Source organism: Herpailurus yagouaroundi, unplaced genomic scaffold (genome assembly GCF_014898765.1).
Source record: "Herpailurus yagouaroundi ecotype Mexico unplaced genomic scaffold, PumYag 184, whole genome shotgun sequence".
Lineage (NCBI taxonomy): Eukaryota > Metazoa > Chordata > Mammalia > Carnivora > Felidae > Herpailurus > Herpailurus yagouaroundi.
The window spans coordinates 9,004,705-9,031,573 of NW_024412415.1; the positions used below are offsets into that span (position 1 = coordinate 9,004,705).

A 26,869-nucleotide genomic window follows, 5' to 3' on the forward strand; every position below is an offset into this window, starting at 1 on the left:
TTTTTTTTTTTTTTTTTTTTTTGTAGGGTCTTTATCTGGCTGTGGTATCAGGGTAATGGCCTCATAGAATGGATTTGGAAGGTTTTCCTCCTTTTGTTTTTTTCAAATAGTTTGAGAAGAATATGTATTAACTCTTCTCTAAATGTTTGGTAGAATTCACCTGTGAAGCCATCTGGTCCTAGACTTTTGTTTTTTGGGAGGTTTTTAGTTTGCTTGTTTGTTTGTTTTTTAATTTTAGAGAGAGAGTGTGCAAGCAAGTAAGGGAGAGGGGCAGAGTGGGAGAAAGAGGGAGAGAAAAAGGAAATCCTAAGCAGGCTCCACACTCAGCATGGAGCCTGGGGCACGGCTAATCCCACAACCCTGGGATCATGACCTGAGCCAAAATCAAGTGTTGGACACACAACCAACTGAGCCACTCAGGCACCCCGGGAAGTTTTTTGATTACTAATTCAATTTCACTGCTGACAATCAGTCTGTTCAAATTTTGTATTTCTTCTTGATTCAGTCTTGGGAGGTTATATGTTTCTAGGAATTTATCCATTTTTTTTATTTGTCCAATTTGTTGGCATATAATTTTTCATAATTTTCTTATAATCCTTCGCATTTCTGTGTTGTCAATTGTTAATTCTCCTCTTCCTTATTTCATTTATTGGAGTCCTCTCTTTGGCTAATGGTTTATCAATTTTGATGATCTTTTCAAAGAACCAGCTCCTAGTTTCATTGATTTGTTTTATTGTTTTTTAGTTTCTATTTCATTTATTTCTGCTCTAATCTTTATTATTTCCTTCCTACTACTGGTTTGGGATTTTGTTTGTTCTTTTTCTAACTCCTTTATGTGTAAAGTTAGATTATTTATTTGAGATTTTTCAACAAGAAACACATTTTTAACGGGCGTGATAAATACAAATTTAGGGTAATGGCTATGTCTTGAGGGAAGGTAGAGGGATGGGATGGGGAGGAACATATAGGTTATATAAGTTATTTTTCTTGGGTAAGATGGTGGGTTCATGGGTATTATTTTAAAAATGAAAATAAAATAATGGAGGGCAATGCATAGGTGGCAAAAAAAAAAAAATTAGTAAGATGTAAAATTAAATGCCCTAAGAAAGAAACAATCTTTATGGGATATTAAACATGTCTAACTATTAAGACTGGATTTTTGTTTTAAATCCAGAACATGTATATCCAAGATGAATGTTACTTTTCAAAAGTATCTACCACATGTGACTACAAACATAAATTCCAAAACATGCAACCACTGTTTACCTCTGAGAAAGAACTGACAAGATACTCTAAAAAGTAAGCTTTTAAAATATTATCTTCATAAAAATCTCTTTTACTAAATTAATTTAATGAGTAGGATCGGAATAATCTTTGGTTGTTTCCTAAACTCAAATCCACTCTCTACAGACAATAATCACCACTGGGGATGTTTAAAAGAATAAGACAAATCTCAGAGATCAGTCTCCAAAAGTTGGCAATGAGAGAAACACCAAAATAAGAGCATGGTTACTACTTGGCTATGAACAATATCCCATGGAAACATTCAAGGACAGTGGCAGCCATAAAGAGTGCAGCCTTCTCAAATGCAGCAACATGAGGTGGCTTCAGAATACCTGAAGAAGGCCTGCCTATCCAAACACAGGGGAACTACTGTTGAAAGGGATTTTGAGTGGCCCTCCAGTTGTTGCATTTAACCAGACTGCGGTCTTACATTTATAATTGCTACTTTAATACCTGCACTGTCTTTAATTTTTCAAGGCTGTAACGTATCTATTAAATTATTTTATTGTCTTATTAATTCTAGGAGATATTTGGCATTCTTCTCCATTTTACAGATAAGCAAACTGAAAATGTGAAATTATTTAGAGTTTATGGCAGCATCAGATCCCAAATCCAAGTCTCCTAACTTTCAGCTCTGTGCTTATTCTACTAGTCTAAACCAAATATAAACATCTAAACCAAAAAAACCTGCTTTGAACAACGAGAAAGGCAGACTCAGATCCATATCTCAGAAACAATACTTACTGCAAGCTGTAGAGCCAGTTCAAACTGCTTGTCCTGGAGAAGCTGTTGGATTTGGGTTGCCATGGGGACAGGAATGAGTCTCCAAACAAAATGATTGCTGGCCACATAGATAATATTTGATCTGGGGGCAGGAATAAGAGGATCAGCAAAAGGGCACAGGCTTTATGATGACATAGGTGATTTTAAAGCTTTGCAATATGGCAGCTACAGTAAAAAAAGAAATTCCTTACCCTCCCGAGGTAATGAAGCGGGGCCTTTGCAATTCAATACTCTGGACCAGAAGCCTCGGTTCGAATGTTCGGATCTCCACATATCGAGGCAAAACTGCAATGATGTAGGGAGGCTGGTGCTCTAAACAAGAAAGAACACCTTGAATTGCAGATCTGGTCCATGAACTGCTTCAGTTTCCCATTTCTAAGCTGCACTTAAACAGGATCTCCCAATAGTCCACTAGTCAAATACCAAGTCAGGATCCTACATTGTGATATCCAAAGGGAAAAAATGTTTTGTCCAAGTGATGCTAAGAGAAATCTCTTGCACAAGAAGGATGCATCCAGCTTCGCTGACAGTGACCTGATCCCACTCCTACCATCTCCTCCAAAGGACTGGGTGAAAGCTTCACCTGCTCCCTTTCTCACCAGTCACAAAATTAAGCCAGAGAAAGGTCAGTGGCAGCTGCCCCTAACAATGCATCAGAGGGAGAATAAGGTTACAAGACCTCTTCTTTCATTCTCTTAGGAAGGGCAGGAGGAAGGTAACTTCTTTTTTCCCTAAAATGAGGCTGACAAAAGAATTCCACATTTCTGGCCAAAGTTATTTCTGCTTAAGATTTTCACAGGGAAAAGATGCACACTCCACCTGATGCTTAATGGTTACAGAGAAGGCAGCTGGATGGCATTCTCAGGGTAGCAGTTTTCCACCACTGATGTGAGGTATCTAGAAAGTAGAGGAGTGGTTGGCCAAGGGCTGAGGGAGAGAGAAATGGGTTGTTACTTAATAGATATGGAGTTTTAGTTTCGCAAGATGAAAATATTCTGAAATCTGTTGCATGACCATATGAATATATGTAATGACTGAACTGTATGCTTAAAAATGGTTAAGGTGATAGATTTTATGTTATTTTTTATCACAAAACTGAAAATTTTTTAAATGTAAAAAAAAATAGTAAGAAATGAACCACTAGATGGCATCATTATCAAAAAGAAATGTAACCTCAAAGAATGTATTTGTAGTTTCTTAGTCTGGCTGGCTAACTTCCTATGAATTTATTTTCCTCATTTATTTTCTGATAAAAAGTTTTCCATATTATGTTTGCAATTTACACTCTAAATACAGTAAAAAATTTACAGCCAGAAGGGACCTGGCCTAAGTAATACTTCTATCACTTTGAACACCATCACTGTTATTAGGCTGGTATTTTTCATCTTACAAAAAAAAATAAAGTAAAATAAATGTGGTTTTGTGTTGGATTTTTTACTTTTTTTTTTTTGCTGGCCTCCTTTTTAAAAGCTAGTACAATTCCCTTTGGTGTTAATTTGTATAAATTTGTAAAATTTCTCTCCTTTAATCTGGTCTAATTTAATGAAAAAGGTAATCTATAATAGAAGCACTCTTATCATTGCCCAGTCTCCTCAACTCTGACGACAGAGATGGTCTATATCTGTATCTTCAAAACTTGGCAGAGTGCCTGGTATACAGCAGATATATAACAAATTGCCAACAATGACAGTGATTCACCTATTCAGCAAGCATTTCCTAAAAGGCTATGTTTCAGGCCCTACTCAAAGTGGATCAAGACATGAGTCCAGGGTTCACAGGGCTCCTACATGAGCACAGAAGACAGCTCAACTGTATCCAGTGAGACAGTGTAGGCACCATGACAGGGAAAGCTGAAAGAGCTTTGGAAGCAACAAGGGGAAGTGACTAATTCTGCCTGCGCATCAGAGAAGACTTCACAGGGGGAAGTGCCACTGAATAGGGCCTTGTCATGTGAGCTGGACAGGGCCAGGCAGAGAAGAAACCAAGAGACAACAGCACGTGTGATGATCACTCAGTGAGGGGGGGGGGGTTCCACGATGACTGGAGCCTGGGTGAAGTGGTAAAGTTGAGAGCAGAAATATAAATGAAGTTTAAAACGCACACCATCTAAGGAGTTTAGTCTTCCTCTGTCCGGTGGTGATTCTCCCACCCTACCTAGAAAGAATGCCTTCTCCCCACCTCAGTATGTTAAGGCACAGAACTGTTTCTGAGAAACACTGCTAAAGGCAATGGGCGCTAACAAAGGAACTCATACTAGGGAATCAGAAACATCCTTCAAGCGTATTACACACATCTTCATCAGTTCTCCCACAGCTCCTCTTCTGAAGAGAAAACAAGGGCCGCCTAGAATACCACATGAAGCTTCTCGCGCAGCTCTGAGCCCCTCAAACTTGTTAATATACATAATCTCGGGCCTTATAAAATATTGTCCTTTTGATTTATCTTCCTTCTGAACCGTTCATCTCTAACCACCACCAAAATACCCTAGAACCTGATGCTTTTATCCAAACATTTACCATTTAGGAATCTACTGTTCTGTGAGACCTTTGCACGGGCCTCTAACCGGCACTATCCTTATTCCTCCCCAATTTGAGCCACCTATTTTAGCCAGGGCAGTCTCCCTGCCTGGTCCAGTCCAATCGTACCTATGTAATGAAACTTCTTCCTGAGAAGTTGAACAATGAACTTCCCCTTTCTCAACTACTGAATCTCAGCTCATCCAATTTAACCGCTCCAATGGTGCCTTATTTTATCTCTTTATCCAAGATGGAATCTTTACCTCCCCAGCTAGAGTCTTTAAAGATGGCATGTCTGTACGCCCCCCTCCACAGTGGTAACTATTTTTAAAATGCTCACTGTTCTGACTGAAAATGAATTGCTGCAAGGGTGGTCACATGCTTCCAGGCAATGCCACTGCTGAGAGCCTGAGGCAGGTGTAGGAGCAGAAACCCTTAACATGGAGGGCAGAGACTGACATCTAAATGCAATGTGCACCTCCAAGCTACAAAAGCAGAAGCAATAACCACCACATCAAAAACAGTTCAATATTGAGCTGCATGTATTACAGGAATAAATAAGGAATTACCACTAATTTCCAAATGTAATCTATCTGGCAGAGGACACAATAAAACCATTAAAAAGAAGGTATAACAAAAAGGACTAAGAAGTAAAAATATACAGCAGTAGACAATCACATCCTAAAACACACAACTCTGTTCATTTCTTTCCCCCGCAGGGGCAAAACCCAGCTTCCTACAAAAACCAGAATATCCCATTTTTAATGATCTTACAAACTTGTCTACTTATAGGAAGGGGAACTGAGAGTAAATGACACTGTAACCACAGTATGCTGAAGCTATGAAAGGGATTCCATTCTGTGAGGATGGCGCACAACCCCAGCCCACGGTGGGAAACAGCAGCTATGGTGGTCTCACCCATGGCCACTGGTATGTCTGTCCAGTTCAAGGCACATTTCTGTGTGCATATCCCCTCCTCATTGAGCACCACGGTGAGATCATCCTGACCCACAGCCACTTTTCCATCTGCCAGAGGTGCAACTAACGGCTCCAGCTGTTTTCCTGTTGGAAAGAGCTCTTTGATGGACCCCTTTCCATCCACCTATAGGAAGACACAAATTGAATCAACCAGCATTCTCTTGATAGAGGCACGAACATGGCCTGAAAAACCCAAATATAACTCCAAGCCTACAGAAGCCAATAATATTCCTTGCTTGGCATAAGGAAATATTATAGAGTTTGTTATGACAAATTTTGTCATCACAATGACAGAACCAGTTCTCTTTTTCTCTAACACAGAGGCACAAGCATCTGGCCTGGCAACTAACAATGTCAAGTGCTGGCGAGGATGCAGAGTGACTGGGACTCTCACTCGCTGCTGGTGAGAATGCAAAATGGTACAGCCATTTTGTTTGTTGGCTTCTTATAAAGTTAAATAGACACTTACCATACAACCCAGTAATCCCATTCCTTAGGTATTTGCTCAAGAGAAGTAAAAACTTATGTTTACACGAAAACCTGTATGCAAATGTTTATAGCAGCCTTATTCATAGTGGCAAAAAATCTGAAACAACGTTGTCCTTCAACTGATGAATGAATAAACAAACTATAGTACATCCATACTATGGAATACTACTCAGCCATGAGGAATAAAATGACACACACAACAATACAGATGGATGTCAAAACGCATAATGCTGAGTGAAAGAAGCCATATTCAAAAGGCTACATACGGTAGGATTCCATTTATATGACATTCTGGAAAAGGCAAAACTATAAAAGATGAAGAACAGGTCAGTGATTACTAGAGGCTGGGGCATAGAAGGAGGGGTTGACTTCAGAGGGGCAGCATGACGGCAGTTTTTGGGTGATGGAGCTGCTCTGAATCTTGATTATGGTGGTGGCTACACAACTCAAGGCATCTGTTAAAACTCAGAACTATACATCAAAAAGAATGAATTTTACTGTATGTATATAAATGAATAATTTTTTAATAGCTTGGGTCTAAACCAAGATTTCCCACCCTCAAGACTGTACCCTTGAGAAGATGATGCCAGAATTCAAGACAGTCAGAGGGAGCCCGCTCCAGCTTCAGGCTCTGTATCCCTACCCCTCATGGACTTCTTTTGGCACCTAAATGCCTCACTGTTATTCTGCTAATCAGTCAGCTGAAGAGCAGTGACTCCTCTATGAGTTTGCAACTCTGATGCTGATAAAATGAGGACACTCTAACAACATAAATGTGGAACAGATATATTAACTAGATAAATAATGAAGAGCTAACATGGTGGGGAGTGGGGAAGTGGGGAGAAGTGAAGATGGAGAGAAAGACTTCTAGAATTGCCAAGTCTGGAATATGAGAGGGGTATAAAGCTCAGAAGTTTAGGTTATGCTATGAAATGAATGGTATATCAACCATTTCTACATACAGTATGACTACTGGAGGAAAAAAAAACAATGTCGTGGATATTGATACCACTTAGGAGAAGGAAAAAAAGTTGTAAAACAACGTGTATGACATCTTTGTAAATAGGCAGAAGTTCATATGCCCCAAGATTAACAGTAACTATCTCTGAGTCAATAGATTATGGATGATTTATATTTCCTTTATTTTCCTTATCTGTATTTCCTTATTTTTTTATAATAAACACATGTGGCTTTCAAAATTTTAAAAAAGTAAAAATAATTTAAAAAATAAATATACAAAAAGATTTTAGGCAACAGGAAACTCAAGTCTTAAAAATGCTTAATACTAAAGTTAGTTTCTAATGCTTGAGGATTGAAGCCTTAAGATGGCAGTCTATGACAATGCTGTTGGACAGAGGCAAGCAGCCCTTATGATCTGTTCCAATAATTAAATACAAGATATGGATAATTCATGACACTGCCTAGCTTCAGACATCTATTCGTGGAGATGCTGAGAAGCATAACATATAACCAAATATACAAACACAAGCCCTGTTATGCCCAAACGCTACTTAAGGCAGTCTCTTGGCCTGTAGTTCAGACGTGCATAATCATGTCCCCCAGGTAAACTAATACATGCAAAATAATAAGTTTACCCTTATTAGGTAGTAGTCTCTCTTGAAACCCACACAGATAGAATTTTCACACCATGCCATGGACTTGGGCACATCTGGTACACTAAAGTCCCCCTGAGGAAAGAGAGCAAGAGTTCAAATGGAAAGATGTTAAAAGAAACCATGATCTTCCTGTTATTCCACGCCCACTCTGCAAAATGAACCTCACCCTCATCTAAACACAATTCTGTAAACACAAGGCTAGGAAATCATCTGTGATAAAAATTTAAGTCACCCATGAACTGGATGACTAGATGCCTTTGGAAAAGGTGAAAACCCACTCTGAAATAAACTCATGTGTATAAACACTGCTTCTGAAGGCCAAGAGACTCTTGATGAGTGAGCATGAAGAGGCTCTCAGGTACTTATGGCAGAGCCTTCACCTGGAGAGAACTCCAAGACTGAGGCCCTGACCTTCAGTATCACTGAACAGGAGTCTTTCAAGCGGTGAATCAACATGGACTTTACCTGCAATTCGTGAAATTCCCTGTCCTTCCAGAAATAGAGCTGCAGCTTCTTTTTCACTGCCACACACATCCGCAACACCTCCTCACCAGTCTCTGTGTGCTGGGAAGAGACACCCAGAGCAAATGAGGATGTGTATACGATGGCTCCACGACTGAGTGACCACTAAATGAGAGACTGCCTACCTTGAAATGGCTACGAATCTGAAAATCCCCTGTAATACAAAGTTACCCTACCAGACAAGCTGGGTGGAAGAACACCATTTTTCTAAAATGTACTTAGAAACAACAGGCTGAGGAGCACTTCCTCCCTGAGGGCTGCCAGTCAAAGGTCCCAACCCCAGCACATCTCTTAAACATTCATAATTCACACGGAAAATCCCAGGGCAGGCCTCCACCTATGCAAACGCTTCCTCTTTTTTTCTTAAATGTTTCTCACTCATGGATGTCAATATCTGCTGGTCAGGGATCAGCATGTGTCAGTGGCACTTTTAATCCTTAAAGGAACAGGGGAAAAGAAAATGTCTAAACATAAAACAAAGCAGTGTCAATGTAGACCACAAATACTAAAAAGCGATCAAGCTGAGTAGAGGGGTAAGGCAGATTTTGAATAATGTAAGGAGGATAAATTTGCAAAAATTAGGAGAAATGTCTTTCCTGAATAACAAAAAACACCCTCAAGACAAAGAAGACAATAATATGTTCAGAACAAGGTCAATATAATGTCCTATAGTTATGCCCATGATACTGATGGTACTGTTAAGTCTGGATTTTCCCCATAATGGTTTGTCCATGGCAAATGCTTTTTTTTTTTTTAATGTTGATTCATTTGTGAGAGACAGAGACACAGTGCAAGTGGGGGAGGGGCAGAGAGAGAGAGAGAGAGAGAGAGAGAGAGAGAGAGAGACAGAATCCGAAGTAGGCTCCAGGCTCTGAGCTGTCAGCACAGAATCCAATGCGGGGCCTGAACTCACGAACTGCAAGATCATGACCTGAGCTGAAGTCGGACCTTAACCCACTGAGCCACCCAGATGCCCCTCCATGGCCAATGCTTTTATCCTGAGTTCGTTGCCTCCTCTGGTGCTCTAATCAGCACACACACAGGGAACCCAAATGTTTCACCTTCAGACCACATACAAAGGGGAAAATTTCTCTAATACAATCCAAAATCAAACATTTTCTTTGGATCTCTGCTGGGTTTGGATATCCATGTTATTCTTCCCATCTGATGGTAGGAATAATATAGGAAAGAATGTATTTATCAAAATACAATGTCAAAATTCATCTTGCCTAAACTTACCTCAAGGTCACATGTGAACAGTGATGCTCCCTTTGCCTTTGAAACCGTAGTGATTTGTTGAAATGTCAACAGGTCATGGACATAAATGTTATTTTCTGTTTGGAAGGAAGTATAATAACCCTATAAATTATCATAATTCTCCACACACATGAATAACTAACAAACAGAAGAACCGAAGTGAATGTTGGTTGAAGATGTATCTTTCAGTTTCACTAACAGTGAGTTATTCTGATCTATTATCAGAATTACACTCCAAAATGTTTAAGAGGTCACTTCTGTTCCTTTAAATTTGGGCTGGCTTGTGTAAGAGAGCTCTTTCACTAGCAAAGCCCTCTTATACTCAGTCTTCCTCAAGTCTGGAAATTTGTGATGCAGTATTTGTACAAGAATTGGCTTTCAAAGCTACTTCCATTAGGAGGCCTCAATAAAAGAAAGGGAATCCTCTGTGGACTTTGTACGATCCCATGATGAGGAATTCTTTTCTAGCTGCAAGCAAAATAATTTCACTCAGGCCTCCTATCTAGTTCTACTCATTAAGACATAGTTACTTTAAATGTTCCTCTCTAAACCTAGAAGCTAAGTTTAAAATTATTCTACCATTTGGGCCCTGGGCTGAACAGTACAAACGTGAGGCAAGTTTCTAGTTCTTTGTTGCCAATAAAAGGCCTCACTGGCTGCCTTCAATTGAATCTATGGCTTTTCAAACAAGGCCTGAATAGTCTGGCCTTGATCTGTCTCTCCCCTATCTCTTGTCACTGTGTCACTCCTCACCACACATCCTAAGTCTGGTCAGACTGCAGGACCTCTGCTTAAAATGCTCTGCCTACTTCTCCCTTCCTATCAAAATCCTAATCATCCACTAGATGATGCTGTCACTCCCATTACTAATATCCACAACATTTTTTATAAATTTCCATTGTAACTTATCACACTGAATCATGATTATTTTCTGTCATTTCAGTCTTGACAATCAGAACATAAACTCAAAGACAGAAACGATGTCTCTTTCAATTTGGTATCCCCAATGCCTAGGGCAGGGCTCAATAAATATCTGCTCAATATCAATAAATATCTGTGACTGAATGAATGAACAGCACTCCTTGGAGAACAGAGCTCAAGTTTATGAGAGATGCTGTTGTCTTTAATATTCGTGTACCCTGCTGTGTCTGGTGTGGTACAGGTCAGTTTCACTGACTCTCAAATTAACCATGAAAGAGTTAGTCAGGTCACAGTTTTTATTTTTTGACACATGAAATATAACTACAACCCCTTTTCTTACCTAACAAGCTGACCAGAATCTTAAACTGGGAAACCACATGGATCTGGAAAAGAACAAATCATTAGACTCAATTAAACATTTCTGACAGGGCTTAACAAAACTTCATTTAACTACAGTACTAAAAAGGGACTTGGGGTACAGGGGTGGCTCAGTCAGTTGAGCATCTGACTTCAGCTCAGGTCATGATCTCGCGGTCCATGAGTTCGAGCCCCGCGTCGGGCTCTGGGCTGACAGCGCAGAGCCTGGAGCCTGCTTCTGATTCTGTGTCTCCCTCTCTCTCTGCCCCTCCCCTGCGCATGCTCTGTCTCTCTCACTCTCAAAAATGAATAAATTTTAAGGAAAAAAAAAGGGACTAAAGAGTCTATGCCAATGACAGGAATCTGACTTATATTTATGTGTAATCGCAATTTCTGCTCATTATAGAGGATCTCAGGCACATGACAGATGGACCATGATCTCTGCGTAAGTGGGAGAACAGAGAGCAGAGAGCAGAGGATTCAGAGTTATTAAAAATGTTACTGAAGTTCTAGTTTTGACATGGTCCCATAGAAGTCAAATATTCTTGTAGTGACCACCATCACTGCCTACCTGTTGAATCTTTTTGGAGAAGTTTTTATTGGATTTCTCTAGTGTCACTTCAAACCTGTTGCAACCTATGGAAAAGAAACAAACATTCACAGTTCCAAACACAGGGATACACGTAAAACTTAACTATAACAAAAAATGCTGCTCCATACTGCTCTACTACATGAATCTACAAATTCCTAAAAGACTAGAAGCTAGAGATCTACACTAGAGAGCTCTCTTCATTGAGTATAAGAAGTCACTTTCAATTCTAATTTTAGAACAGAGGGTTTCATGCACCTTCACTTGGCATTGGCAATCATATGATGGAAGTTCAGTGAAGCTACAAGGTACTTGTGAGTCTGAAGGTCTTATCCTGCAATATAGTACCTCAGCTAAGTGTTTGTAAAAAGTCACAAATATAAGAACCCAAGCAATGAAACCCAGCCCAAAGCATCCTCAGATCTAGACCAGCTAAATCCCAGCAGCTACCCTATGTCCTGCATCACGGGACAGAGCAAACACTCAATACTAACCCCAGAACTAAAGTAATTTAATACATCTACACTTACTGCCACTTTCAGGAGATTCTACATCTGTTGGCACTGCTGCAAAAAGGGAAGAAAGTTACATACCACAAAAATATGTCATGCTAGCTTTGTGGGAATGACAAAAATATTCAGCCTCAAAAATCACCAAAAAGGCAAGAAGAGAATAATTATCATGACAATGACATAACAACAAACTAAGCAAAAACTAGGTGCTAAACAAAAAGCAAGAAGTAGGTATTACTGTCCCAATTTCATATGTGAGGCACCTGACGGGTCAAGCAGTTAAGTAGCAGCCAGTGAGAAAGCGCCCAGAAGCAAACTCAGGGCTGATTGGAAAGCCCGTGTGCTGAGCCTACACTCTATCTGTCTCCCAGCTTGTGAAGAGACTATTCAGGCTGCTGACCCCGGGCTGCTCCCCACAACTAGTGGGGCCCACACCACCAAAGCTGGTCTTACTTTTTCCACCTGTCCCTCAGCAAAGGAGATGAAGGGACTCTGGAGATTCAAGAGATTCAGAAATGTGTCCTGTATTCTGCCATTATATTTCACAAGAAAAAAAAAACAAACAAAAAACCAGGCACTTCACACTTGATACAGAGCTCTATATTTGAAAAGAGCTTTATTTTAAAACTTCTAACAATTCTCCTCAAAGGGAGAATTATCTAGGACTGAGGTTCTCAAATTTTTTGGTGTCAAGACCAAAAACCTTCACAACCTTAAAAATTATGGAGAATCCCAAAACTTTAATATGGGTTGTAGTTATCAATGTTTACCAGGGTAGAAATTAAGACAAAAATTTTTAGGGGCACCTGGGTGGTTCAGTCAGTTAAGCGTCCGGCTCTTGACTTCAGCTCAGGTCATTATCTCACATTTATGGTTTGAAGCCTCGTCAGGTTCTGTGCTAGCAGTGTGGGGCCTGCTTGGGATTTTCTCTTCCCCTCTCTCTCTTTCATAAACCCTCTACTTTGACTTTTGGTTTCTCTTCTAACCAGGTGCCTTCGTCTTTTCCTATTTCAAGGGTAGCAGAAGAGGAGCAGAATTAGTACAGGGATTATTTTGAGCTGAAGGCAATTGAGAAGAAACAGGTACAAGAAAAGCTCTCTGCCCTCCAATTTGCCTAAAAACAGAGCATACATTTACACAGGTGTCCCTCTACCCCCTCTCTACCAAGGACAGGATTTAATTAGTTGGAGACAACACTAGACCCTCAGCGGCCCACAGAGGATACCAGAGCAATCTACTAACAAACCTTACTAACTAGTCCTTTTTCCATTAGTTTCCCATGTGTGTGTCTTCTAGCAGTTTGCCATCCTAGAAACTCTAAGTCCTTTTCCCTTGCCTTACTGCTTCTTTAAAAATTATTTGTTGAGGGGCGCCTGGGTGGCACAGTCGGTTAAGCGTCCGACTTCAGCCAGGTCATGATCTCGCGGTCCGGGAGTTCAAGCCCCGCGTCAGGCTCTGGGCTGATGGCTCGGAGCCTGGAGCCTGTTTCCGATTCTGTGTCTCCCTCTCTCTCTGCCCCTCCCCCGTTCATGCTCTGTCTCTGTCCCAAAAATAAATAAACGTTGAAAAAAAAAATTGTTTGTTGATTTGTTAAGATGCGATATAAGCCCAAATTCCAACCAGCCCTTTCAGCTACCCATCACTAAATGCTTCCATGTGTATGTGTAATACACATGTTAATACACTTGTCATTCTTTTGTTAATCTGTCTTTTGTCAGTCCAATTTACATATTCCCACCCAACGAACCTAAAATTGGTAGAGGGAAAAATATTCCCCACCCCACAGACCTGAAAGATGCCCTTTTTTCCCATGTTACCCTTGCTTAAGGCTCCAAAGGGAAGTACTATTACCTTAAGCTATTTACTACAGAAAGTCTATTAGGTTGAAAATTATGAAATGTAGTTTTTTCTAATACAGTCAAATAATGAAAGGGGCAGGGACGTCTGGGTGGCTCAGTCAGTTGAGCATTCAACTCTTGATTGTGGCTCAGGTCATGAGCTCACAGTCATGAGATCAAGGACTCTCCTCCCCCTCTACCCCCTCCCCAACCCCCCCACAACTGTGCTGGGCATGGAGCTTGCTTAAGATTCTTTCTCCCTTTCTATCTATCCCGCCGCCCACTCTCACTCACTCTCAAAAACTAAACTAAACTAAACTAAAATAAGACAATTTCATATGGTTCGACATACTTGGGCATTTACAGCAGATTTCTATAGACTCTACAGCTCCAAAGTATATTATCTAAACACATCAATTTTCCATAAAAAGAACATCGAAGTAAAATTATGAAAAGGGAATGAGGTACTTCTTCTCCCTCAAAGGAAGAAACTCTGACAAAATAAATTTCAAATACTTTTGGTTATTATTCTACATTTTGCTGACAATGTCACATTTGAGAGAGCTTTAGTTTTCAAAGTCCTTGCATCTGACCTCAACAATTTTCTGAGACAGGCAGTTTATAGAAGAGGAAAATGACATTGGGAAGGACCTACTCATAGTCATTTAACCAAGGAGAAGGAAAGCTGAGCTCAAACCCAGGTCTCCTCTCTTCTAGTCCACCCCTCACAACTTAATAAAAGTTTTTAAACCAGTGGTTCCTAATTTTGTTTCCTACCCCCACATCACTCACACAAAAATCTTATACCCATCAGTAATATTTATTTCTGACAGGGAGTCACTAAGAAGTAAGGAGGGGAAGAATGTTCAACCCCACCTACGGGCAGGGGGCGGGGGGGGGGGGTAGGGGAATAGAGTCTGAAAAAAACAAAAAACCCTGAAGATTTTCATATGCTTCTCCCCACTTTACCACAGTATTACTCTCAACCCCGATGTTTTTTAATGATCTAGGGATCACTGATTTCACAGTTGTGTATTAGCTATCAACATTTTTTGCATGAGTAGTAAGTCATCTCTTTCTCGATTCTGGAGAGCTGCTACTTACCAGCATCTTTCCGGATCCTATAGAGAAGAAGATGTCCTTGTTTGGTGCCAACAAGAAGCCATTCCTCTGCAAGAGAAAAGAATTGTGAGAAAGGTCAATCAGCTTTACTAAAACCCTACTTCTTGAGCTGGGGCTTGTAATGAGAAGTCAAAGGGTCAAGAAAAGGAGTTGCTCTTGATAGCAGGTGTTTTGCAAAACTAAGGAATATTTATATTCAAGAAACGTTTGAGAACCAACCAATCAAAAAAGCATCATTACTAGACTAGACATATCAGGAAATAGAAAATGTCCCTGCCTTCACGGTTTCAAAATTAAACTGACCAAAAATAGGATGAAAATTTATATAATTATAAAATGGGGAGTATAAACATGAAAGTAGGTCTCTAATGTCAGAAACAAAGCTAAAAGGTACCCTTTGGAGGCTTAATGATTTTACCTTAAGGAAAATTAGAAGTGCCACAGAGTATTAACCTTACAGAATTCATTATCTCAAAAGGCGGCCTAGCAGATCAAAACAAACAACTGCAACTCTCACACATTGTTGGCAGCAATATAAACCAGTACAGTCATTTTGGAAAAAAGTCTGGCAGTTCCTCAAAAACTTAAACGTACAGTTACCATGGGACCCAGCAATTCTACCCCTGGGCATATACATGAGAGAAATGAAAACATATGCTCACACAAAAACTTGGACACAAATGTTCAGAGAAGCAGCATCTGTAAAAGCCAAGTGGTAGAAACCACCCAAATGTCCATCGACTGATGAAGGGATAAACAAAATGTGGCAAATCCATACAATGGAATATAAGCCAGCCATCAAAAGGAATGAAGTGTTGACATGTGCTACAATAGCAGGGATGAACCTGACATTATGCTAAATGAAAGAAGCCAGACGAAAAAGGCTACAGATTTTATGATTCTATTTATATGAAATGTCAAAATAGCCAAATCTATACAGACAAAAAGATTAGTGGTTGCCTAAGGCTGGTGGGCTTATAGGAAAATGAGGGAGTAAAAACTAAGGGGTATGGGGCTGATAGGATAATTAAAATGTTCTAAAATGGACTGTGGCCATACTTGTACAACTCTGTGAATGTACTAAAACCCACTTAACAGTGTAGTCTAAATGGGTGAATTGTATGGTATGTGAATCACATCTCAATAAAGCTCTTATAAGGAAAAAAAAAGACGATCTAGGCCAGTGAGTGGTTCTTTGGTATGTATCAAAATTATCTGAGGATTTGTTAAAACACATTGCTGGCCCCTGCCCTCAGTGTCCGAGTCAGCTGGTCTCACAGCGGCCCTGGAAACTTGCATTTCTAACAAGTTCCCAGGTGATGCTAACACTGTTGGTTCAAGGACTGCTTTGGAGACACTAAAATGGTCCATGCGAAAAGTAAAGAGGCTTCAAAAGGGTTTATTTAAATAATTACCCTGACAGATGTATATTAACTCATTAAGGTAAGTTAAGCATATCCAGGTACTTCCTCAGCTTTTTGATGTTGTAACAAACATAAAGGTCGTTCATTCCTTTCATAAACTCTCTTGATCCTTTACGAGATAAAATATTGGAAAATGGTACAAACAGATACTTTATTGAGAATGTATTGTGTTCCAGGAAATGCTAAGCACATATCATATGTTAACTTCACTAATCCTCATAACTATCCTTTGAGGCGCATCCTTCTGATAAAGCCCCATTTTATAGATGAGGCAGTTGAAGCCTAGGGGATAAATAATTTGTCCCGATTCATACATGTAGTAAGATGTGTACGGAAGCATCAGGACGTAACTACATGCTGTGATGTACTTACTAAGGCATCACATGTCAAAAGAATAGATTTTGGCCCGAGGTTGTCTGAACGACACTGGTTATATTTCTAAAAACAAGTAGGGGTGCCCTGGTGGCTCAGTCGGGTAAGCATCTGATTCTTGATTTCAGCTTGGGTCACGATCTCACGGTTTGTGAGACTGAGTTCCACGGAGGGCTTCCTGTTGACAGCATGGAGCCTGCTTAGGATTCTCTCTCCCCCTCTCTCTGCCCCTCCCCCACTGGTACTCTCTCCCTCTCTTTCAAAATAAATAAATAAAGTTTAAAAAAATGTAAAAACAACAAAAACAGGTCAAAAGCCACATCAGGAACATTTCTCCTGATTGGAGAAATCCTCCTAAGGTTGATGTCCTTAGTCTTCCAGGAAAAGATAATGACTCTGTCTTCTTTTATTTTGTGTTGACAAAGGAAATAGGAGAATGTGTGCCTTTTTTTTTTTTGAGAGAGAGAGAGAGAGAGGGAGAGGATGTGCGTGTATGTGCAGGAGAGGGACAAAGAGAATCTTAGGCAGGCTCTATGCCCAGCGTGGAGCCCAACGTGGGGCTTGATCTCACAACTGTAAGATCATGACCTGAGCCAAAAACAAGAGTCCAGTACTTACTGGACTGAGCCACCCAGCCTCCCTAACAGTGCATTCTCTCAATGACATAAGAGAAATCAGAAATAACACTAGCTCTAATGGAATGCTGGAGATTTGTGTCAGAAGAGAACACAGAAAACAAAAGAATTAAGTTCACAGTGCTTGCTTTGTAAAAGATATTGTGCTCAATACTACTGTATTGAGCAAGTGGTAATCCTACAGTTGATTTTTAGGACACCCACTATTTCAGATGTAAATAAAATGAAGCAGAAAAGTTTTTAACTCACTTAAAACATACATAAAAATCTATAACCAAAAGGCCAACATAATATAATGTTCACCTTCCCTTCCCACTCTGCTTCCCAAATCCCTACTGTTTTTCTTTGTGTCTTTGAGCAACCTATCTTTACACCCAGGTCTGCAACGTCTATCAATTTCACCTCTGTAAGGTACCTTGCAACAGCCGTATCCCAGGTGTCCAGTAACCCCTGTGATGGCCTCACCGGTCTCCCTACATGTGTCCTTCCATGTTTGCTATAGACAGATAGCAAACCTTAGACAGATCTGTGATACTGTCACACTGGGGCTTAAACCTTCATGAAGCTGCACCACTAACAAATGAAGTCAAACTTGTAAGCATGACATTCAAGAGTCTACTTTCCATTTTTATTGAAATGTTTACTTGCCAATAGATGTTTCTTATCAAATGCCTACTCTATTGGTCATAAAGTGGAATCAGACAAATTCATTGTAAATAAATAAACAAATAAATAAATAAAATTTTTAATTGAGATTTTATTTGGCCCTTTTCACGTTTTCATTTGAAGGTACTGGGGAAAAATGCATTTATCATACATGCAAAGTATAACAGCTTTCTTTTTTTTTTTTTTATTTTTTTTTTCAACGTTTATTTATTTTTGGGACAGAGAGAGACAGAGCACGAATGGGGGAGGGGCAGAGAGAGAGGGAGACACAGAATCGGAAACAGGCTCCAGGCTCTGAGCCATCAGCCCAGAGCCCGACGCGGGGCTCGAACTCACGGACCGCGAGATCGTGACCTGGCTGAAGTCGGACGCTTAACCGACTGCGTCACCCAGGCGCCCCTAACAGCTTTCTTTTATATAGTAAAAGCAACGCACACACACACACACACACACACTCTCTCTCTCTCTCTCTCTCTCTCTCTCCTAATACTCAAACTCATAAGGGAAAACAGTGCATCATCCAGATGTGATAATGGCACAGAATCTTGAAGACGCTTGATTTGGTTTTGGAAGTCAGTGGGTGCTCAGGTGACCAGAAGACCTGACGCATGTTGGGCCTCCACATTCTATGACATGTCATCTTATAATACAATAATGGATACAAAACAAAGAGAATGAGAAGTCTGCAGAGCAGGCTCAAAATTTGGGTAGACAGTCCCTTCTGAGACCCAATACAGCAAATCAGAGAGTGGGACACACTACATAAACGGTGTATTCTGTGGATAACACATACATAAACAGATGTCAATCAGCCCTAGAAAATTCCTGACAGACTAATCCTGAGCCACAAGTTTGGAGCTTATTCCTCCTGGGAAGTGAGGAAGTGCTGAGCCCTCTTGCTCATAATAACCCTAATGAAGATCTGTCCAACAGCGCAAACCCAGCCCAAGCTCATGTGATATATAATTCCATTCCTGGCCCTATGCTGGCCACTGCAGGGAATACAGAAATGGAAAAGGTAGTGGTCATTTTCCTTTTTTGGGGGGTCATAGAGCAAAGAACAGTGTTTCTTAAAGCATAATCCTGATTAGCTATATCAGAACGACTTAAACTTATTAAAAATACACATTCCTGAGTGCTGATCTGATTTAGATACAATAAATTCTGCAAGAGTGACCCAAAATCTGCATTTTTGAATTCAATTTTTTAATTATACAACACATTTATGTAGTTTCAATGCTAAAACTGTGGGAAGTCTAGCTTCCATTCTTGTCCACTCTCTCCTGTCTGCTACAGGCAACCATTTTAGTCCTTTTTATCTTTCTATTGTTTCTTTGGAAAATATAAGAATGACTGCATATACACACATACACATACACATACACACACACACACACACACACACACACACACACACACTTGCATTTTTCTTTACAGGTTCTGAATATATATTAAAGTTTGGGAACCAGTGTCTAGAATCAGACATGATTTACTGGATATAGGACCTTGGAAAAATTACTTAAATTCTCAGGCTATTCCTCTGCAAAATGCAGTTATTGTTTCATAAAAGCTTAATACAGACTAGTACTCAATAAACAGAAGCTATTACTATTAATATCATCATTCATTCATCAAACATAGGTTTAATGAACACCTATTATGAAGAGCTATTCTAGGAACTATAAAGCAATATACAAAACAAAGTTCCTGCTCTGAAGGAACTTCTATTCTAATATGGAGTGAAAGAGACAATATAATATAAAACAGCATTAAGTAGCAATCCATGATAAGAAGAAGGATAAGCCTGAGTAAGAGAATAGCACATTGTCTTTTATATAGCATAGTTGGGGAAAGAAAGTCTTGCTAATTTATGTGGCATTTCAGCAGAGACCTGAAGGAAAGGGGGAAGGAGCAATGTAATATTTAGAGCAAGAGAGTTCCAGACAGAGGAAAGAGCAAGTGCAAAAGCCCTGAGGTAGGTACATGCTTTGGGTATTATGGAATAAAGAAGACTGTGTGACTAACAGGACAAAGGAGACGGGGTAAGAGCACAGGAGATGGGGTGGATGAGGGGAAGTAACTAGAGGCCTGATGATGTCAGATGTGTGAAGCACAGAAAGGGCTTTGGAACTTATTCTAGTTGTGATAGGAAGCTACTGAAGGGTTCTGAGCACTGGAGAGATGCGATCAGATTAAATTTTCAAGGGATCACTCTACCTCCGTGTGGATAAAAGACTGAGAGCAGCACAATAACAAACAACATGGTGATCAGTCAGACAACTACTGCAGTAATCCAAATGAGAGAGGTGGTGCTCTCATCAAAGTAGAAACAGTACAGATGGAGAGAAGTGACTGGACTCTAGACTTATTCTGAAAGTAGGGCACACAAGATTTGCAGATGGACTGGATGCAGCGTGTAAGAGAAGTGAAGAATGATTCCAAGGCCTTTGGCCTTAGTAAAATAGGTACATAGAAATGTCATTTGCTGAGATGTGGGATGCAGGGGGACAAAGCACGTTTTGGGAGAGTGGAATCAAGAACCGTTGTGGCCATGCTACTAGACGTCCAAATGAAGGTACTGAAAAGTCAGACGGATTCTACAACTCTGGAGTTTAGGGAGAAGTCATCATCAGCATCCTCATCTCCATTTCCCTCATTTCCATTTCCCAAGAGATGGACTATGGTGTCTCTAAGACATCTTCCAGCTCGAATGCTGTCTGGCCCTGCATGATCTGGTTTCTGGAGGTTCCTGGATGAATTTTAGGTAAAAAGGGTAACGACTAGAAACAGTAGTATTTACTGCTGCTCAGGTCGGAAAATAGTTTTGAGTCAAGAGTTGGTAAATAGCCTCTTGTAGCCTAATACCTACTGCAGCGTCCTAGGAGGTAACGAGCCCGTCCCCTGTTGGGATCAAGGCAAAGAGCTACCTACCATTTCAAGTTTTAATTTATTTACTCATTTTAAGTAATCTCTGCACCCAATGTAGCGCTTGAACTCACGACCCTGAGATCAAGAGGTGCAAGTAGAGAAGTGATAAGTGTCAGTTTCAAAAGTGATTTTGTATTTAAAGTTTCTGGCTTAAGTATCCAATGGTGCAGATTTTGAAATTTGTAAGAACAAAATTTGTTTTTAAAAAAACAAAAACTTGCTCTAGTTTTGTGACCTTGTGTACTTTTGAAATAAAATGAAGAAAGCAAAAAAAAAAAAAAGAGTTGCACGCTCTTCTGAGCCACACAGGTGCCCCATCCCTACCATTTCAAAACTATCTTTCTGGAAAGCTCAAGTACAGGGAACCTTATGGTGACAAAGTGGAGTCGGTGAGAGGCTGAGATACATGTACTACTAGTTCCAGAGAGTATCAGTCAAGGATTCTGACAAGTATGGTAAGCAGCTGCATTCATCCTTTTCAGAAGCATATGTCCTAGGCTGAGTTGGGTACCTCTCTCCCATGTTTCTATATTAGGCAGCATATGCCTCCAGTATCATTTATCTTACATCATAATCCGTTCATATGTCTTTGTTTCTCACTCTGTGTCCTAGGAGCACAGGCACTGTTTCCTAATCATCCTTTAAGCCCTGTCTTTAGCAGAGAAACTGGTCCATATACATACATCTAATACATATTTGACGAAAAATTAGGGGAATGTGTCCCTTTGGACAGTGTCAAGTCTTTCATTTTTTACATTTCTTTTCTCCTCTATTTATTTATTTTTTTTAGTGTTTATTTATTTTGAGAGAGAGAGCATGTGCGCACACATGTGTGCAAGATAGGGAGGGGCAGAGAGAGAGAGAGAGAGAGAGAGAGAAAGAGAGAAAGAGAATCCCAAGCAGGCTCCGCACTATCAGACCCTATGCGGGGCTCAGTCCTATAAACTGCCAGATCATGACCTGAGACAAAATCAAGAGTCCGATGCTTAACCAACTGAGCCACCCAAGCGCCCCTCCTCTGCTTATTTTTTATTTTTACTGAGCATTTAATCACAGAAAATGGAGGGTTTCTTGAGATATCCAGAAGAAGCAAGAGTCTCTCCTTAACCCAAGGGACTAAGACAGCTGTGAAGGTGTGATTTTAAAGCCCAAGGCTGCTAAAGGCAAGACAGTGCAAATTAATATGAAGACCTGTAGTGAAAGTACCTTACTGAAGAGGCTGTAAGGAACTCTGCAAGGCTGACTGGGTGGTACTGTCTGTAAATGATCCAGAAGACACCGGCCACCACCAAGATTCCACCAGGCCCATCTTAGGCACCTAGCTCAGTATAAGATCTGATTAAGACTTCTGGGCCACTTTTTTATGGCCTTTGATTTTTAGCACCTGGACATTAACAAGAAAGACTTAAATTACTTGTTTGGTCTTCGGTGGCTGTTATCAGACACAAGCACTCAAAGATAAGAACATAACGTTCATAACTGAGAGTCAAGGTTTAGACCCCTGAAACCATTTTCATTCTAGAGCATACAGGAGATGCCAGACCCTGTTTTCTGTACTGACCAATCCCAAGAGGATTACACAACTTTTTAATGGGTTAGATTCCATGACAGCCTGGAATGATGCTCTTCTACCCACAGTTAGGTAACTTGGGACATTTTGAATACAAGGCAATCAACCACTTGGCTAAACTGAGTTTAGAACAACAACGTGAGCTACCTAGTGACAAGTGACACTGACAACTGACAAGTGAACGATGAGTGATTACTAAGAAAAAAGACAAGCACAACTGACAAGTGAACGATGAGTGATTACTAAGAAAAAAGGCATACGGTATTAATGTATTTAATGCCCCCCCAAAATAGTGTTGTCCTTCACCTAGAAAACAACAATCATCTGGACAAGTTCAAGCCCCCGGTAGGTTGAAAACTCCCCAGTGCTTGCCCCTCCAAACTGAAGACTTCTTGGGAATCGAAATGACCCAAAGCTGAGCACAGTTAATAAGAAAAGTTCAACCTTCAACTCTGTACCGAAAGCAAGGATAAACGTACCGAAAGTCTGGGTCCCTGAGGACTTGCCAAACAGTCCCATTTGACCTCGCTGTCTACAATACTATGCCCTCCCTCATCCCATGCCTCTTGGACAGCGTCCGATCGGAGTCCATACAGCCAGACTCCTGTCCACATCCCCAGCCTTGTGAAAGGCAGGAACCGCTTCTGCGCTAAACCCGCCTCGGGCCCTCGGCTCACCCCAGGCAGCCAGACAGTCGATCTGCAGAGGCAGCTTTTCCAGGATCGGCACTGGCTCGAAGGCGTCATGCATGGCGGCGAGAAGAGTCGCCGCAGCAGTCTCACCCGAAGTGTGCGGGGACGGGCCAGGTTTTGGCCTGGGCCGGGAACCAGCCCCAAGGAAGGGCCAAGCGGGACGCTGACCGAGACCCTAGCTACAGGCCGTTTGGCAACACGGCCAACACCGGACTTCCTGCCGGGCTAAGCCCGCCCCTTCCGCAGCAGAAGCCCGCCCCTTCCGCGCAAATTCCTAACGCTCTTTCGAGGAACGCGCCGGCGCTAGGCTTCCCACCTTCACCCTAGACCCAGAACTTGTGTGTCATGGAGCCTGATTAGCGACGGGGCTGACCTAAAAGGCGGAAGTGGGGGGAGGGGGAGGGGCATCTTGGAACTGTCTCAGTGTAGCACGGTGGTGAGTTCGGGCTATGGCGTCCCTTAGTCGGGATGGAGACCATTTAGGAAATTAGCCTTTGTTTCTTTATCTGCTAAAGGATGGTAATGTTCCACACTAACTTGGTGTTGTGGACATTAGCAACTCCTGACACACTCTAAACACCCAATAAATGGTGGTTTTTGCATTACCATTATAATCCCAACCACTTCAACTATTTTACCCTTTTTTTTTAAAGGTTGTTCTAGGCCAGTGGTTCTCAAAATGTGATCCCTAGACTAGTAGTATCAACATCACCTGGAAACTTAGTGGAAACGCAGCCTCAGGCCTCATTCCTGCCCTACTGGATCAGAAAATCTGGATTGGGGGGGGGGGTGCAGGGGGTCCAGCAGTCTGTGCTTTAGTAAGTCCCCAGAGTGAGTCCATGGACTTTAATGTTTGAAAACTACTGCAATAATGAGGTGTATCTGGCACCCCCCCCCCCCCCCCCACACACACAAAGAATATAGCAGGTAGGTCATTAAAGCACTTGAGTTTAAAACATAAGTCTACGATAAGTAAAAAAAAACTGGCCTTGGTCACTTTATTTTTATACAATGTCAGTTTCTTCACTTGTAAATTAGGATTACTGTCCCATCTTTACCAAATGCTGTTTCTGATAATCCAGTGAAATACTTTCAAAGTGTCAGTATTAACACAAAAACTGCTAAATAAATCAAGCATTATGGGTGATTTTCACCATAGAAAATGAACACCTTGAAAATATAGAACTGCCAGCTGCTGTCCTCAAAGAAGGCCTGATACCTAGCAGTTTCAGGCCCAAGGACTAAGACCGATATAAACTCTCAGGTAACATGTCAATGTAACAACTATAAATTACTTCTGAACCAGTTCTAAGAAATGATACGCTGTATGTAATCATAGTGCCATAACCCATAAGAGAATGCAGAAAGAATTATCAGGTACAGTCTACAAAATTTGTTACTTTACACTACTGCTTAACACCTTAAGATTTTTCCCCTAGTCTTAAGTCAACATCTAACCACCCTCAAAAAATATTTGACCAACTATCTTGGTGCATTATAACTATTATTCACTTGTTAAGTGTCTCTATGGAAGAACAGCACACAACAGTACCACTAGCCCTTTGCTAATGGATTAACCTGAGAATATAGTCAGTTCTTCGTACGTTCCTTAGAGATATCGCCTAGGTGACTTTTTTTTTTTAAATCACCACAGCAAAGAGCTATACAGAGATGTTAAATAAATGTAAACACTTCCACTATAGTATGAGTTAGTAAGATTGTGGTCATGTGGTCAACGGTTTCAACAGATAATAAGACAATGTAGAGTAAAAACCATGGAAGGAAAATTCCCACAAGAATTTGGGAGAAAGGATGGTCTTTAGAGAAAGTCTGAAAAAAATGAGGAAAATATATTAATTTTGTTAAAATTTTTTATATTAAAAAGTGGCATGAACTTTCTACGTAAAACAAAAATCTTGGGAAGGCAAAATTGGACAAAACCATTAAAACAAATATAGTGCTTCAAATGAATCCCATCACCTTGTGATGTCTCTTATAAACAGTCTCTAAACCAACACCAGGTATAAGAACAGTCGATCCTAAAGAATGAGCAGCAGTCCAGGGCCTCCACGCTACTTCATGCAGGAAAAACTGTTTCAATTAAGCCAGAAGGACCTGTTTCCTTTGTATTAGCTCCTGCTTCCTAAGCATTACAGTTCCTTTAGCAGGGCACTCATTCACAAGCACTTAGACGGGAGTGCCTCTCTGCATCTAGTGCAACACCCAGTGAACGGCATGAAGGCAAACAAAGCACTGCCTAGGACTCCGCAATGCCACCGCCCTTGGAGGCTTACAAAACAGTAGTTAAAAGTTCTGGAGTGTGCACCACATTGCCAGCAATGGGATGTGTCACAATAGCAGATGTCAAGAGTTAAGCTAATATTTCTCTCTAAAGTACATCTGAGATAGAAAAATCTTTAATATACACCATTTGTAAACAAAATTGCACTTGATTTTTTTTTAAATGATCTGAATCATACTGTAACAGTTTGCTTCTCTCTTACATACTCTTTTGTTTTTGTTTTAAATCATCCATAGAACCATGGCTCCTTAGCTCAGGACTCTTTTTTTCTCAAAATTACCTCTGTAAGATGTAACCTTGGCTTCTCAGGAAATGGAAAGGTAATTGATAATTTCCCCCATCACCTATGTAACTCTCTAAATAAATAAAAATTATAGGCAGTTGCTCCTGGAGATTACATATTATGGCGTTGATGTCATAGTTCTTTAGAAGATGTTAAACTTTTTAGTTTGATAGATTAAACAATTTAAACGTTATAGAAGGTTCAGGAACAACACACATAAGTTGCATAAACATCCATGTCAGGGTGTGGGAGGGAAAGGGGCATCAATGTTGTAAATAAAAACTTGTAGATTTTTCTTGTCCTATGAACTTGTTTTCAGTAAGATGTTCTCCTTGTTCTGACACCTCTCACCAGCTCCAATGCACAAAGGTCAAGGAATAGATCAGGTTTCACTGCCTCCTTTAATTCCATGGAGGAGTGCAGAAGATTGACACAGAAGCTGATCTCTTCCGAGTTACTACCCATCTTCAACTGCACATCTTCCCATTCTTTACTCCATTTTGGACCTTTCAAAGTGTGTGATCATTCGTTCCTAGGGGGAAAAAAAGTCTTTTCTAAGCATATTAATTTTAAATGGTCTACATTCCAAGTATCCTCTATAAAGAGGATGCACACACACATTTCCCACAAGTACTTTTGCTTATGTCCACTAAATATTTAGAAATGGTTCCTATCTATGAAGATTTTGAAACACACAGATACCTAGGCCCCACTGGAAATCAACTGAATCAAAATTTCTAGGTTTCTGGACACCAAACCACAGATCAAAAGGAACTGTATCTTTCTGAGTCAAATAAGATGATTAAACAAATATTTACTTAAGATTAAGCTTAAACGGGGGCGCTTGGGTGGCTCAGTTGGTTGAGCGTCCAGCCCTTGATTTCAGCTCAGGTCATGATCTCATGGTTCTTGAGTTTGAGCCCCGCATTGAGCTCTGTGCTGGCAGTGCAGAGCCTGCTTGAGATTCTCTCTCTCCCTCCCTCTCTCTGCCCCTCCTCCACTTGCTCTCTCTTTCTCTCTCTCAAAATAAATAAATAAACTTTAAATAACTTAAAAAAAAAAAGATTAAGTTTTAATGAAAATGTGGACCTCCTCTGATTCAAGAATTTAACTTGAAGAAAATGTCAAGGATGTGGGCAAAGATTTAGCCAGAAACATTTCTACTGCAAAACTCAAAATTATAACAAAACAGAATTAAATGTTCAAAAACACA

The 26,869-nt window shown here is 40.5% G+C and overlaps 2 protein-coding genes across 4 annotated transcripts in view; both read right to left on the bottom strand.

Annotated features, from left to right (window-relative positions):
* The window catches only part of VPS39 (VPS39 subunit of HOPS complex), a 47,945-nt gene extending 24,660 nt beyond the window's left edge, over positions 1-23,285 (bottom strand). The window contains exons 1-11 of one of the 2 annotated variants that reach the window (XM_040492377.1): positions 23,057-23,285; positions 14,767-14,832; positions 11,843-11,878; positions 11,295-11,359; positions 10,707-10,749; positions 9,428-9,522; positions 8,132-8,230; positions 7,646-7,738; positions 5,502-5,685; positions 2,259-2,379; positions 2,029-2,149 (exon numbers count right to left, since the gene is read on the bottom strand). In XM_040492377.1, the coding sequence (XP_040348311.1) occupies positions 2,029-2,149; positions 2,259-2,379; positions 5,502-5,685; positions 7,646-7,738; positions 8,132-8,230; positions 9,428-9,522; positions 10,707-10,749; positions 11,295-11,359; positions 11,843-11,878; positions 14,767-14,832; positions 23,057-23,129 (996 nt within the window). In that variant the 5' untranslated portion in view covers positions 23,130-23,285. The remainder of the gene's footprint in view (positions 1-2,028; positions 2,150-2,258; positions 2,380-5,501; positions 5,686-7,645; positions 7,739-8,131; positions 8,231-9,427; positions 9,523-10,706; positions 10,750-11,294; positions 11,360-11,842; positions 11,879-14,766; positions 14,833-23,056) is intronic. The other variant, XM_040492378.1, reaches the window with a different exon arrangement.
* Positions 23,286-24,051: 766 nt separating this feature from the next.
* The window catches only part of TMEM87A (transmembrane protein 87A), a 41,569-nt gene continuing 38,751 nt past the window's right edge, over positions 24,052-26,869 (bottom strand). For both annotated transcript variants that reach the window (XM_040492391.1, XM_040492392.1), the window contains exon 20: positions 24,052-26,188. In XM_040492391.1, the coding sequence (XP_040348325.1) occupies positions 26,147-26,188 (42 nt within the window). In that variant the 3' untranslated portion in view covers positions 24,052-26,146. The remainder of the gene's footprint in view (positions 26,189-26,869) is intronic.